This window comes from Zalophus californianus, chromosome 1 (genome assembly GCF_009762305.2).
Source record: "Zalophus californianus isolate mZalCal1 chromosome 1, mZalCal1.pri.v2, whole genome shotgun sequence".
Taxonomy (NCBI): domain Eukaryota; kingdom Metazoa; phylum Chordata; class Mammalia; order Carnivora; family Otariidae; genus Zalophus; species Zalophus californianus.
Window position 1 is genome coordinate 120134401 of NC_045595.1, and position 12257 is coordinate 120146657.

The 12257-nt window shown below is 40.6% G+C and overlaps 1 protein-coding gene across 9 annotated transcripts in view; it reads right to left on the reverse strand.

Annotated features, from left to right (window-relative positions):
- The window catches only part of WDR49 (WD repeat domain 49), a 147624-nt gene that overhangs the window by 14945 nt on the left and 120422 nt on the right, over positions 1–12257 (reverse strand). For 8 of the 9 annotated variants that reach the window (XM_027585699.2, XM_027585703.2, XM_027585704.2 and 5 more), the window contains one exon: positions 9496–9669. In XM_027585699.2, the coding sequence (XP_027441500.1) occupies positions 9496–9669 (174 nt within the window). Of the gene's footprint in view, positions 1–9495; positions 9670–12257 lie in introns of those variants that run through there. The other variant, XM_027585702.2, reaches the window with a different exon arrangement.

A 12257-nucleotide genomic window follows, 5' to 3' on the forward strand; every position in this document is an offset into this window, starting at 1 on the left:
CTACATGGAGAATTTTGTGTTGCAGTGAAAACCATGAATTGTCAGATCCACCATTTTTTAATTCTTTTGCCCCTCATTGTAAATTGCAGGTTACCAATGGATACACAAACTCTGTCTCATCTGGTAGAGTTTTAATTGATTTCCTCTCCTTTTTGGAAACACCAGTTTTGGAACCTACCTGCAGACTGGACTAGAGATTATTAACATGAACAACTCACCAATTCTTACAGATTCTTTCAGTTCCCTTCAGTATCTGACTACAATACTCCAAAGTAAGTTTCCCTAAAACTGAGAACCAAAACTTGACAGCTCAAATCCCTATCTAGACCCTACACTGCCTGCAGCTGTTCTTTTCTCTCAAGATCTCCAGGACCCAGAACAACTGACCTTTCTCAACAACTCACAATGCATGGTTCAACTGGTTTTACAGAAGCAACACCAACAAGAACCCTTGAGAGCCCACTTCTGAGACCCTGCTTTGTCCCCCCAGGAGGTTTATGATCACCTCTGGTTTGTTCCATGATGAGCAATATTCCTTCCTCTTGAACAAAAGTGGGGGGACTATGTTGAACTTTACCTGAGCCCTGTACTCCTGGAAAGCAGAGACAGTTAAGAAATCCCTCTACTCTTTTGTGTTTTGGAGACAGAAAACAGCAAAGGATGACTCTGCTCTCAGACTCTGAGATAAGACCCTCTGTACCCTTCCCCAGAAGTCTACTAAGATTCATGGATTCACGAACCTGCCTCTGTATTGGCTCAAGCCCACTTCCTTTTCTTTGAGAGTTCCTCTTTAACAAATACTCTCCCTGTGCAATAGCCTTCAATAAAATCATCTCTTTAATTGTCCCACTCATTTTGTCTCTGGCGGAACAACAACAACAAGAATCAAACAATTCACCCGAGGTACCACTAATGCAGCATTTTCTCTACACTGGAAATTTTAAAGATTTTACAGATAGAGTGGGAATGGGTTCTACGGAATTTGTTGGCGAAACCTGACCCAGAGACACTTCTAAGCCCTCGCCAGGTTTTTGAATAAGGCATATCAAAGAGGGGTTTCAAGCTGTTTGGGAACCCACAGGGAACAACTTGGAAGCTAAAGAGAGAGTATGAAAGATGTTTCAACTTTAAAGGAAAAGAGAGAGAATACAAAAGGACATTAAAAACCCAGTAGGTAAGACTAAAAAGTCACCAGGGGATTACGGAGTGTTTGAAAACTGTCCTGAGTTCCAAAGTGATAGTTTAGAATATTGAACGTAAGTCTGGCAGAATGCCCCTCATCATACGATTGCCAGATAACCTCCTGCATACTGTAATTAAGGGGATTGCAGAAGTGTGTGTAAAATGCAGCACAAAGATTTAAGGTAGACTATTGTGATGAAAATGTGGAGGGGGGAATATGTTGGTAATTGAGTTTTTTTTTTAAGTGCTTTTTACAATAACATTTTTTTTTTAAATCCAGCAGCATCCTCCTGAAAAGGAGATGAACAATTTTCTTTCTTTTTTTTTTTAAAGATTTTATTTATTTATTTATTTGAGAAAGAGAGAATGAGAGATAGAGAGCACGAGAGGGAAGAGGGTCAGAGGGAGAAGCAGACTTCCTGCTGAGCAGGGAGCCCGATGTGGGACTCGATCCCGGGACTCCAGGATCATGACCCGAGCCGAAGGCAGTCGTTCAACTGACTGCGCCAATGAAAGTGATAAAAATGGGTAATACTATAGTAAAATGGCTGATTTCAGAAATAAGCATAAGAATAAGCTGCCTAGGTGATTCCTTCCCATTCAGTTTTCCCTCCTTTCCCCTCTGATCCTCTGTGCTGTTTTATTCCACATATGAGTGAAACAATATAATTGTCTTTCTCTGATTGACTTATTTCACTCAGCATAAGACAAACCATGAGAGACTCTCAACTATAGGGAACTAACTGAGGGTTGCTGGAGAGGAGGTGGCAGGGAAGGTTGGGAAAATGGGGAGACGTGATGAGCTTTGGGTGTCATATGCAACTGAACTCTACATCTGAAATTAATGATATGCAATATGTTGGCTAATTGAATTTTTAAAAAGGCTGCCTAGGGAATATGATTTGAATGCTATTTGAACAAGGGCGATGGCACCTAGAAATATTAACAACACGGACAACTGAATAACATGGACACTTCTCATGGAGGGCCCACCTCTTACTAGCTACGTGAGACTAAGTTATTTAAACTCTTTATGTCTGTGCCACAGATCCTTTATGTCTATGCTAGAGTTTATGCCACAGACTCCTCTTGTAGAAAATAAGGACAATAATAATTTCTATATCATAGAGCTGTTTAGTGGAATAATAATGGAATAATAAGAATAAAATATTATCAATAAAGAAAAATGTATCAAATTCTTATTAGGTGTTAGGTTCTATGCTAAGGGCTTCACCTAAATTATTTCATTTAATGTTCACAGCAACATTATGAGGATGGTAACTAATAATTGCCCATTTTTAGTTGAAGAAACTAAGGCACAGGGAGTTTAATTGACCTGTTCAAAATCATATTGCTAGCAAGTGGTAGAGTCTTGATTTGAAGCCAAGTGTATGCTTGAAATTTTGCCTTTATACCATTATTGCTTTGAGTCTCCCAAGTTTTATTCCCTTTATAAGTAGAAATTCTCCCAAAAGACAACCATAGCCATTGACACCTTATAACTTAATGGGAATACTGACTTCAAGTTCAAAAAATACAAAATAATGTAAAGGGCCAGGAGTGGGGTGGGGGGGAAGCATGAAAATACAGGTAAGATGATACTATGCCAGTTATCAATATATTGCCCCTCAGCTCCAAATCCATTCTTCACTGCTTGCTTTGGGATAATAGGCTAGAACCCTGTAAATATCTCTTTTGCTAGCTGGTTGATGTTGATCCCTGACACGAGAGGACACTAGAGGGACACTGGAGAGGTGGATTTCTCTTCCAAGCAGGTGCCCCTCTCACCATGCTCCTGCAGTGCAGTTTCTCTAGCACTAGACTCCTATAGCATGATTCCCTGAGTACCAAGTCCCCACAGAGGCTTTTCTGGCTCCAGACTCCCATGATGCAAGCATGGCTACTCCAGAGCCCAGAACTAGCAGCTTTCCTTGTCACCTGTCTGGCACCACCTGGTGAATGGCTTTCCTGCTTACCCCAAGAGGTAAGTGGAGGTCTGCCAGTGTGACTCCTCTCTGTGAACAGCCTCCCCTGTACTCTTTTGGTGTCTTTGTAGTGAGTCCAGAGATGCAGCACCTCCCTGTGAATGGCTTCCCATGTCACCCATGTTCCATCTGCGGCAGCTCTGCCCACCTCACCATCCAGTGAGACACGGATAAGCCCTCTCCCGTGAGGTCTGGGTATCAGCCCTAGCTGGGATGGGCATGTTCCTTGGTCTCTCTCGGGTCTGAGGGTGTAGTGGCTGTTCTTTAAATCTGATATTCCTGTGTTCTTTAGAGTTCTCTTTACTTCCTACTAGCCAATTTTCTATAATACCCATATATTACATCTAAAATCAGAACAAGAAAATGAACTTAACAATAACATAAACTCTGAAACATGCCTATACTTGCTCTTCAGTTACCACTCTTTCTTTGCTACTATAGTCAGTTTCTTGGAAAAGTGTGAGCTTTTCTTGGTTAATGTGCCACAAGCACCTCTATCTCAACATATTTCGAAAACCAACTCTAAACCATCTCCTCCTCCTGTAGTTCCTCTCTTAATAATAGTCTCCTTTTTTGGACATAGTTTTCCAAGCTAGAAACCTGAGAGTTATACATGTGTTCACATCTCATCAGGGCACATAACCCTTTAAATTCGATCTCCCTAACATTTCTCAAATTAGTTACTTCCTTTCAATGAACTCCTTATCAATTTTTTTTAAAAAAAATATTTATTTATTTGACAGAGAGAGACACAGCGAGAGAGGGAACACAAGCAGGGGGAGTGGGAGAGGGAGAAGCAGGCTCCCAAGGAGCAGGGAGCCCGATGTGGGACTCGATCCCAGGACCCTGGGATCATGACCCGAGCCGAAGGCAGACACTTAATGACTGAGCCACCCAGGCACCCCTAGGGTCTCCTTGTCTTCAAAATAATAAAAGATACCATTTAATGAATGTTTAGTTATGTACTATTCACTGTGCTAAAGTTAACCCACACAACTTCAAAATCAGGCATGGTAAGCCCCATTTTATACATGAGAAAGCTGAGACTTAGTAGCTTATGTAATTTGTCCAAATATAAACAACTAGTGGAAGGCAAAGTAAGGATTCAAAAGCAGATAGCCAGCTGCAAACAACAAGCTCCCACTACTATAATATGCGGCCTTCCATCCAGCCCCATTATAATGCATCTACTACACAGTTTCCAGAAAGTTTTCTAAAATGCAAAATTAGTCATGTCACTTTCCTGTTTTAAACATTTCAATAGAAATGTTTTTCTGAATAGGATTTAATAGGTAGTGGTAGGTCATCTTTCTCATTGTACTAGACAGAAAAACAAAAACAAGTAAATTACAGAAATAATATTTTAAAACCTATCAGAGGGTGGTGGAAGCAAAAATTATCAAATTAAAATTCTGGAGATGGTAGAACCCTTCTTAGATAGGCTAAGATTGCCAAATATTTTCTTCCCTCTGTGGATTTATCATGCCTGGGCATTGCTAAGAAACAGGATTGCCATAGACAAAGAGGCCTTTCTAGGCGCGCCTGGGTGGCTCTGTCATTGGGCGTCTGCCTTCGGCTCAGGTCATGATCCCAGGGTCCTGGGATCGGGTCCCACATCGGGCTCTTTGCTCCGCAGGAAGCCTGCTTCTCCCTCTCCCACTCCCCCCAGCTTGTCTTCCCTCTCTCGCTGTGTCTCTCTCTGTCAAATAAATAAATAAAATCTTTAAAAAAAAAAGAGGCCTTTCTAAGGGAAAGTGAAATCAGAAGAGTTTTGATGACTATGTAGGTTGGTGTAATATACTGGAATCTAGAGAAATTCCATAACTATGGCCAGTATTCCCCACAGGATGTTTTCTGAATACTAGGGTGATGGGGACTGTGGATTGGACTGGAGAGGCAAAGTAATGTTTCCTGTAATCTTGCAGTACTTAGGAGACAATATACCAATAAAAGAAGAAGCTTAAAACAGAATTTGAAATCAGAAGTAGACTAAATCTAACTAAAGCTGTGACCAAGCACTGGCCAAGCTCAATTCCTAACTGAATTCTTGTGATCTGCCCTTCTTTTCTCTGCCCAATTAAGTAAAGGGTAAGCTATCTCTGGGAGAAAATAACATTAATTTTAGTATCTATAGATCTTATATACATAATTTCTGTCATACAATTAAAAAATGTACAAAAATTACAAGACTTGTAAAGAAGAAAGAAAATGTGACCAGTAACCATGAGGAAAAAATAGACAGTAGAAGCAGACTCCAAGATCATTCAGATATTGATGTTAGCAGGCCAGAGCTTTAAAATTACTATTATAAATATATTAAAGAAAACAGAAAATTTGGACAAAATGGATGAAAACATGAATAATTTCAACTGAGAATTGGAATCTATATACAAAGAGATTCAAATGGCACTCTAGAACTAAAAAAATATATATGCGAAATCTGAAATTGGGAACTGATCACGAGTTTAAGAACAGACTGGCAAAGACAGGATTAGTGAATGCAACGACAAGTCAATATAAAGTATCCAAAAGAAAACCCAGAGAGTAAAATAAAATGGAAAGAAGAGAAGACTAAGAAACATTTACAATGTAAAGAATGTCTAACATATGCAGATTTGCAATCCCAAAAGGACAGGAGAGTGGAAATTGGAAAGAAACAATATTCAAAAAGATAATGGCTGAAAATTGTCCAAAATTGAAAAAAGATTTAGTTGAGAATTCCTATCAACCCCAAGCAATATAAATACAGAGAAACGTGTATTTATATCCATCATGATAAAACTGCTCAAAACTCAGGATAAAGAGAAAAATCTTTAAAGGAGCCAGATTAAAAAAAAAAAAAAAAGATACTACATTCAAAGAAGTCACAACAATATATTAAGAGCTGAATTTTAAACAGGAATTATGGGAGCAAGGAAACAATGGGACACTATCTTTAAAAAGCTGAAAGGAAAAAAAACAACAACAACAAAAAACCAACACTACTATTTAGATTTTTAAACCCAGTGACAATATCTTTCCAAAGCCAAATGAAATAAGTGCATTTTTCAGACACATAAAAGCTAGCGTAATTACTCACCAGCCAATCCACATTATAAGAAATCCTGCAGGACATTCTTCAGACTGAAGAAAAATAATCTTGGTAGAAGCCTACTATTACAAGAAGGAATAAAGGGCACAGAAAAAAGTATTGAAACCTCTGGAGCAATCACTAAAAGAATAATACAAAGAGATATAAAAACAGAATTAATAGAAGAGATGAAATGGAATAATTCAAAGTACTTGACTTAAACATTCCAATGGGTCCTCATTTCTGATAAAATAAATGCCAAGAGCTTTAGCATAGCATGATCTGGCCCCCATTTACCTCTCTAGCCTTGATTCTCATTGTGCCCCTTCTAGAACCTAGCCACTTGGAACTATGCGTAGCTCCCTTAGCACTCGTTACTCATACCACCTTACGTTTGCATAAGCTACTCCTTTGCCAGAAATATCACCCCCCTTCTTTTCTTAACTGACTAATAGCAACTTGACTTTTAGTGTCTAGCTTGACCTAATAAGGGTCTCCCAAAAAACCATCTATGAATCTCCATGTGGTCACACGGTAGCCAGTGCATATCTCTATCACAGAGCTTGGTGTAAAACATGATTATTCATTTCCTTACCTATTTTGCCCACTAGTCTTCAAGATTTTTGAAGGCTGGGCCTCCACATGTTAACTCTTTGTCTTCAGCCTCCAGCACAGAGGCCAGCCTGTGCACAGAGGCATTCAGTATCTACCTCAGAAAAGGCTAAACACATAAGTAAGTGAACATTATTGCAGTATCTTCAAGTTGAAGACTCTAGGATATTATACAAAGGCCATTACAGTCCTCTGCCTTCCTCAAGACCTTTATTTCTTAAAAGCACACCAGTACCTCAAACTCAACACATCGTAAATCCAACTCTACTCATGTCTGTCAGACTCACTTCCCTAACGTCTCCCACGGCAGCCAACTCGGAATCACGTGGACTTCTGCCCTACTTCATCCCTGATGTGCCTTTCCTTACACTATTTCCTTGATCTTGACTTCCCTTCCACCCCCTTCACCCTGCAGACTCCTGCCCTTCCTAAGTGTGTGACCACCACTCTGCATTGCTTCCTATGCCCCAGTCACAATTCATCTGGCTTCTCCCTTGGTGCATCCACAGAACACAGTGTCACGTGTCATGCATTCCGTTGTCCTCAAAGTCTGCATCTGTCTCTCCCTTACATTGGTGGAACGTAAAAAAAATAATAATAATAATAACTATTTTCCCTTGCAGAGAAGGCAGGTAAGTGGAGATACTGAAAAGAGAGCAAAGGATGAAAAGCTGAAGAAGAAAATTTAAAAAAAAACTGTGGAAATTACAGGAAAAAATTATATTGCAAAATCCAGGAGAAAAAAAATTTCTTTGAAAATGTGTTAGAGTATTTCAGTATGTCCATCCAGCCATCTACCCCCTCCAACCACCACCACCTCTCCACACACACATCTACCTTCCTGTAAGGAAGAATTCTCCAGCTGCGGACTGTACAAGGCTCCTCACAGGAGCTCAGGAGTTTACACCGCTGAGGAGAGGTGTTTGCTGCCCTCACTGTTGACCTCTCCCACTTTCTTGCTCCCCAGCGTTTGCATATTTGCATACTCCCTGTCTTCTATTTCTCTTCCTCAGTTCTGATTGCTTCATCTTGGTTTCCTCCCCTGGGCATGTTCTATGTCCCTACTTTTTTTTTATTTTAAGATTTTATTTATTTATTTGAGACAGAGAGAGAAAGGGATGGGGAGGGGCAGAGGGAGAGGCAGGCTTCCCGCCTAGCAGGAAACCTGATGGGGGGCTCGATCCCACGACTCTGGGATCATGACCTGAGCCAAAGGCAGACGCTTAACAACTGAGCCACCCAGGCGCCCCTATGTCTCTACTGTTTTTACATTTTGTCCTGGCTCTGTGGATCTTTTCTTACTGTCTGTTCCCCAGATTTTCTTCTGTCTGTGACTCAAGAGGATAAGATAAGTACTTCCCATATTTATTCTTAAAAGACGAATCATCATGGCGTGGGGGAAAAATTAGGATGACAGACTGAAAGCCCTGTCAGATGCATAAATGGTTACGTAGAGCCCCGAAATGTTCATGGTTTAAAATTCATGGTTTTAAAAGAAGCGAGCAGAAACCATTAGATGACCCTCATGAGACCAAATAAATGATTATAAGTTTAGAAAAGAAAAACTCTTGAGTAAAGGCAAAAGGAAGCTGAAAATAATTAACTGGAAACAATGGCAATGAGGAATGACAGCTGTACCTTGCTCCCAAGTGGAATTTCAAAAAAAAAAAAAGTTGACCAACTGTTCTCCTTTCCTGGAGGGAACCAAGTGAAGACAAGAGGCTGAAACTTCCTCCAGTGTGGACCTACAGAAACGCCTTCCTCCTGCAAGGGTTATTTCTCTCAAGGATGATGTTGAACCCTCATCTCTGAGGATTTGAAAAGTTCAGAAACCACAGATCTCAGATGGTTCAAGTGTAGTTCTGATCTTTTGACTGTGACAAGTTGGAAATATGCACTTTTCATTTATTATTTTAAATGAGTTCCCTGCAGTGTCCATATGCTCTCTGAGTGCCTCACTGAGATTCAGGTTGTGCTTCATGCACTCCCGTAGGGCCCCTCCATGCGGGTAGGATTTCTGTACAGACCCTGTTCTTCAAACTCTTAACAACTTGGAAGCCTATAACCATCTGAAAAAGAGAACATTCTTCTGCACACCTTGTTTCTGAATCTTCAGAGATCATTCACTTCTATTTTTCTAAGCTAAGCTTTCTTGTCCTTTCATTATCTAAGCCTAGCACTGCAGCTGGGAGTCTCTAATACAATGCACATTAAGTAGCCTCTATTTATAATGTTCCATCTGAAAAGAACAAAGACCAGATTGTCAGAGACTCTGTTCTCAAGCAGTCTTAGGATAGCTCTGTCTCCGGTATCAGTTTTGAAAATGAAGATTATTTGGGGGAAGGGGTTTTCATCCATGGCAGGCTCAGGCTATATATTCATGGCATTCTAACTTCAGAAAAGTGACAAAATGAAAATATCCTTTTAATGTATTCCAGACTGTTGGCTGCCCTTTTTGAGAGCACAGATCAACAGCTGAGCTATAAATCTTAACAGTCAAACCACGCTTTCTTCCACGGCAACCTACAAGGCAAACGTGTTACTCCCATGCTCTCTGGCACTGGTGTTTGTTTTTTTTTTTTTTTTTTTAAGTGGTTGAGTTTAATGGGGAGAGAGGACTGAAGGGGATGACGGCTGAGGACTCACTTTCAGAGAGCAATGGAAGCTCTGGAATTTGGGAACACTCCTCCTCTGGCTTTTCCCTAAAGTATGTCTCTGGGTCCAGAAGAAAAGCTGGTTTCTTCACTTCAGGCAACTCTTTCAGGGCTCCGATGCTTAATGACCTAAATGTACCTTCGTAACAGTAGGTTTTAGGGGAGGCTAGGAAAAAAGCACAGTGTCATTAATTCCTCAGAAGGAGCTAGCACATTTCCAAGTTAACTTTTGAAAATTTAACCTTCCTGTCCCTTGCTGCTACAGCTGCAGCGTTCAGCAAACCCTATAAACACAGCTGTTCATTACACATCCACGGCCCTTTGATTCAAAGGGACCAAAAGGAACTCAAGGCTCCCCTTTCATTTATTTTTTATTTTGTATTCTTTTGCTATTTTCCCTTGAAAATGTGTATTCTACAGTTTTGGAAAAGCTCCAGTTTCTCTTTTACCTACCAGGAAACTGCATCTTTTGTAAGATGGAATCTTGTTTTTAGCATTTCACAACATATCTGAAATTTTGAATTTGCAGGTACTTTTTAATTTCGCTAGCATGTAAACCATTGTACTGAAGATGCACACAACGAGATGATGAAAAGGAAAGCTCGTTTGTTCCTGCACTTGAAAGCAAAGTCTTGGACCATGGGAAAAGTTTTCTTTTTGCTTCATGGCATAAAATGGAAAAAGCTTCACTCAAGATGTGATTCTAGGTTTGTTTGTTAGCCCTGCAAAGGTAGGGACTGTGCTTTTGTCATCGTGGTGGCTCAGTATCTAAGGAAAGTGAACCAATACATATTCAGCACTCGCTATGGGACAAATCATGTGCTGTCAGTGGTTCTCAAATGTAACCAGGCGTCGCAATCCCCTGGAGTGTTTGTTAAATCATACCCTGCTATACATCCCTCCCATTTCCAATTTAGTAGGGTAGGGATGGGGCCCCAAAATGTACGTTTCTAGGTTCCAGGTGATGCTCATGCTGCTGGCCATGGAACATACTTTAAGAATCAATGTGTTATGAACTGAGGGTTGCTGGAGTGGGGGGGGTGGGAGGGATGGGGTGGCTGGGTGATAGACGTTGGGGAGGGTATGTGCTATGGCGAGTGCTGTGAATTGTGCAAGACTGTTGAATCACAGATCTGTACCTCTGAAACAAATAATGCGATATTAAGAAAAAAAAAGAAGATAGCAGGAGGGGAAGAATGAAGGGGGGGAAATTGGAGGGGGAGACCAACCATGAGAGACGATGGACTCTGAAAAACAAACTGAGGGTTCTAGAGGGGAGGGGGGTTGGGGGGATGGGTTAGCCTGGTGATGGGTATTAAAGAGGGCACATTCTGCGTGGAGCACTGGGTGTTATGCACAAACAATGAATCATGGAACACTACATCCAAAACTAATGATGTAATGTATGGCGATTAACATAACAATACAAAAATTAAAACAAACAAACAAAAAGGAATCAACATGTTATGTCAAACCAAAGGAGAAATCTTCACAACCTGTAAAAGTATCATTATTCCCTTCTGACAGATGAGGAAATTGAGGCTCAAGATACTTTAATAACTTGCCTGAATTTGGTTATCTAGCACATAGCAGCTTGGACTTAAGCTCAAGTATGTTTCACTCCAAAGATCATGCTCCAAGGTATAATAGTAATAACAATAACATTAGTAATTAGTAAGTGTATCAAGTTTCCATAATATGCTAGGCACTGTTGTAAGCACTTTACACATATTATCTCATGTAATCTGACAAAACCCTATGGAGTAGATTAGTTTATAAATGTGCATTGTGGGGTGCCTGGGTGGCTCATGGTTAAGCATCCGCCTTCGGCTCAGGTCATGATCTCCAGGTCCTGGGATCGGGTCCCACATCAGCCTCCCAGCTCAGTGGGGAGTCTGCTTCTCCCTCTGCCTCTCCCCTTGCTCGTGCTTTCTCTGTCTCTTTCAAATGAATAAATAAAATCTTTTAAAAAAATAAATTAGGGCACCTGGGTGGCTCAGTCATTAAGCGTCTGCCTTCGGCTCAAGTCATGATCCCAGGGACCTGAGATTGAGCCCTGCGTCAGGCTCCCTGCTCGGCAAGAAGCCTGCTACTCTCTCTCCCACTCCCCCTGCTTGTGTTCCCTCTCTTGCTGCCTCTCTCTCTCTGTCAAATAAATAAGTAAATAAATCTTTAAAAATAAATAAAAATTAAAAATTAAAAAATGCATTGAATATTAAATAATGATGTACATTTTGGCAGCAAAATTTCAGTAGAAATTCTAAAATTAACATATCTACCCTACAAAACTACAGCTACCCCTTGGACATAAGTTTAAACAAGATTGGCAATGAGTGAAATATTTTCATATGATGGAGTTTGGGGAATTATTCTCACCACACTTCTGTTTTATAAGATTTGCTTATTTGTTTGAGAGAGAGTATGAGCGTGTGTGGAGTGGCAGAGGGAGAGAATCCTCAAGCAGATCCCCCCTCCCCCTCGCCCTGAGCATCACTCAGCGCTGGATCTCATGACCCTGAGATCATGACCTGAGCTGAAACCAAGAGTCAAATGCTTAACTGACCGAGCCCCCCAGGAACCCCCCTCAGTACACCTCTGAACAATACCTTTCAGTATGATAACAACTCTTTTCAGTTACTTTTGTTTTATAATTCTTTTTCTGGTTAGCCCAAACTAAACTCATATTGGGCTTCCTTAGAGCAAAAATAGTTTTTATTCATCTTCATCTCTTAAATGCTTATGGGAGAGAATTGA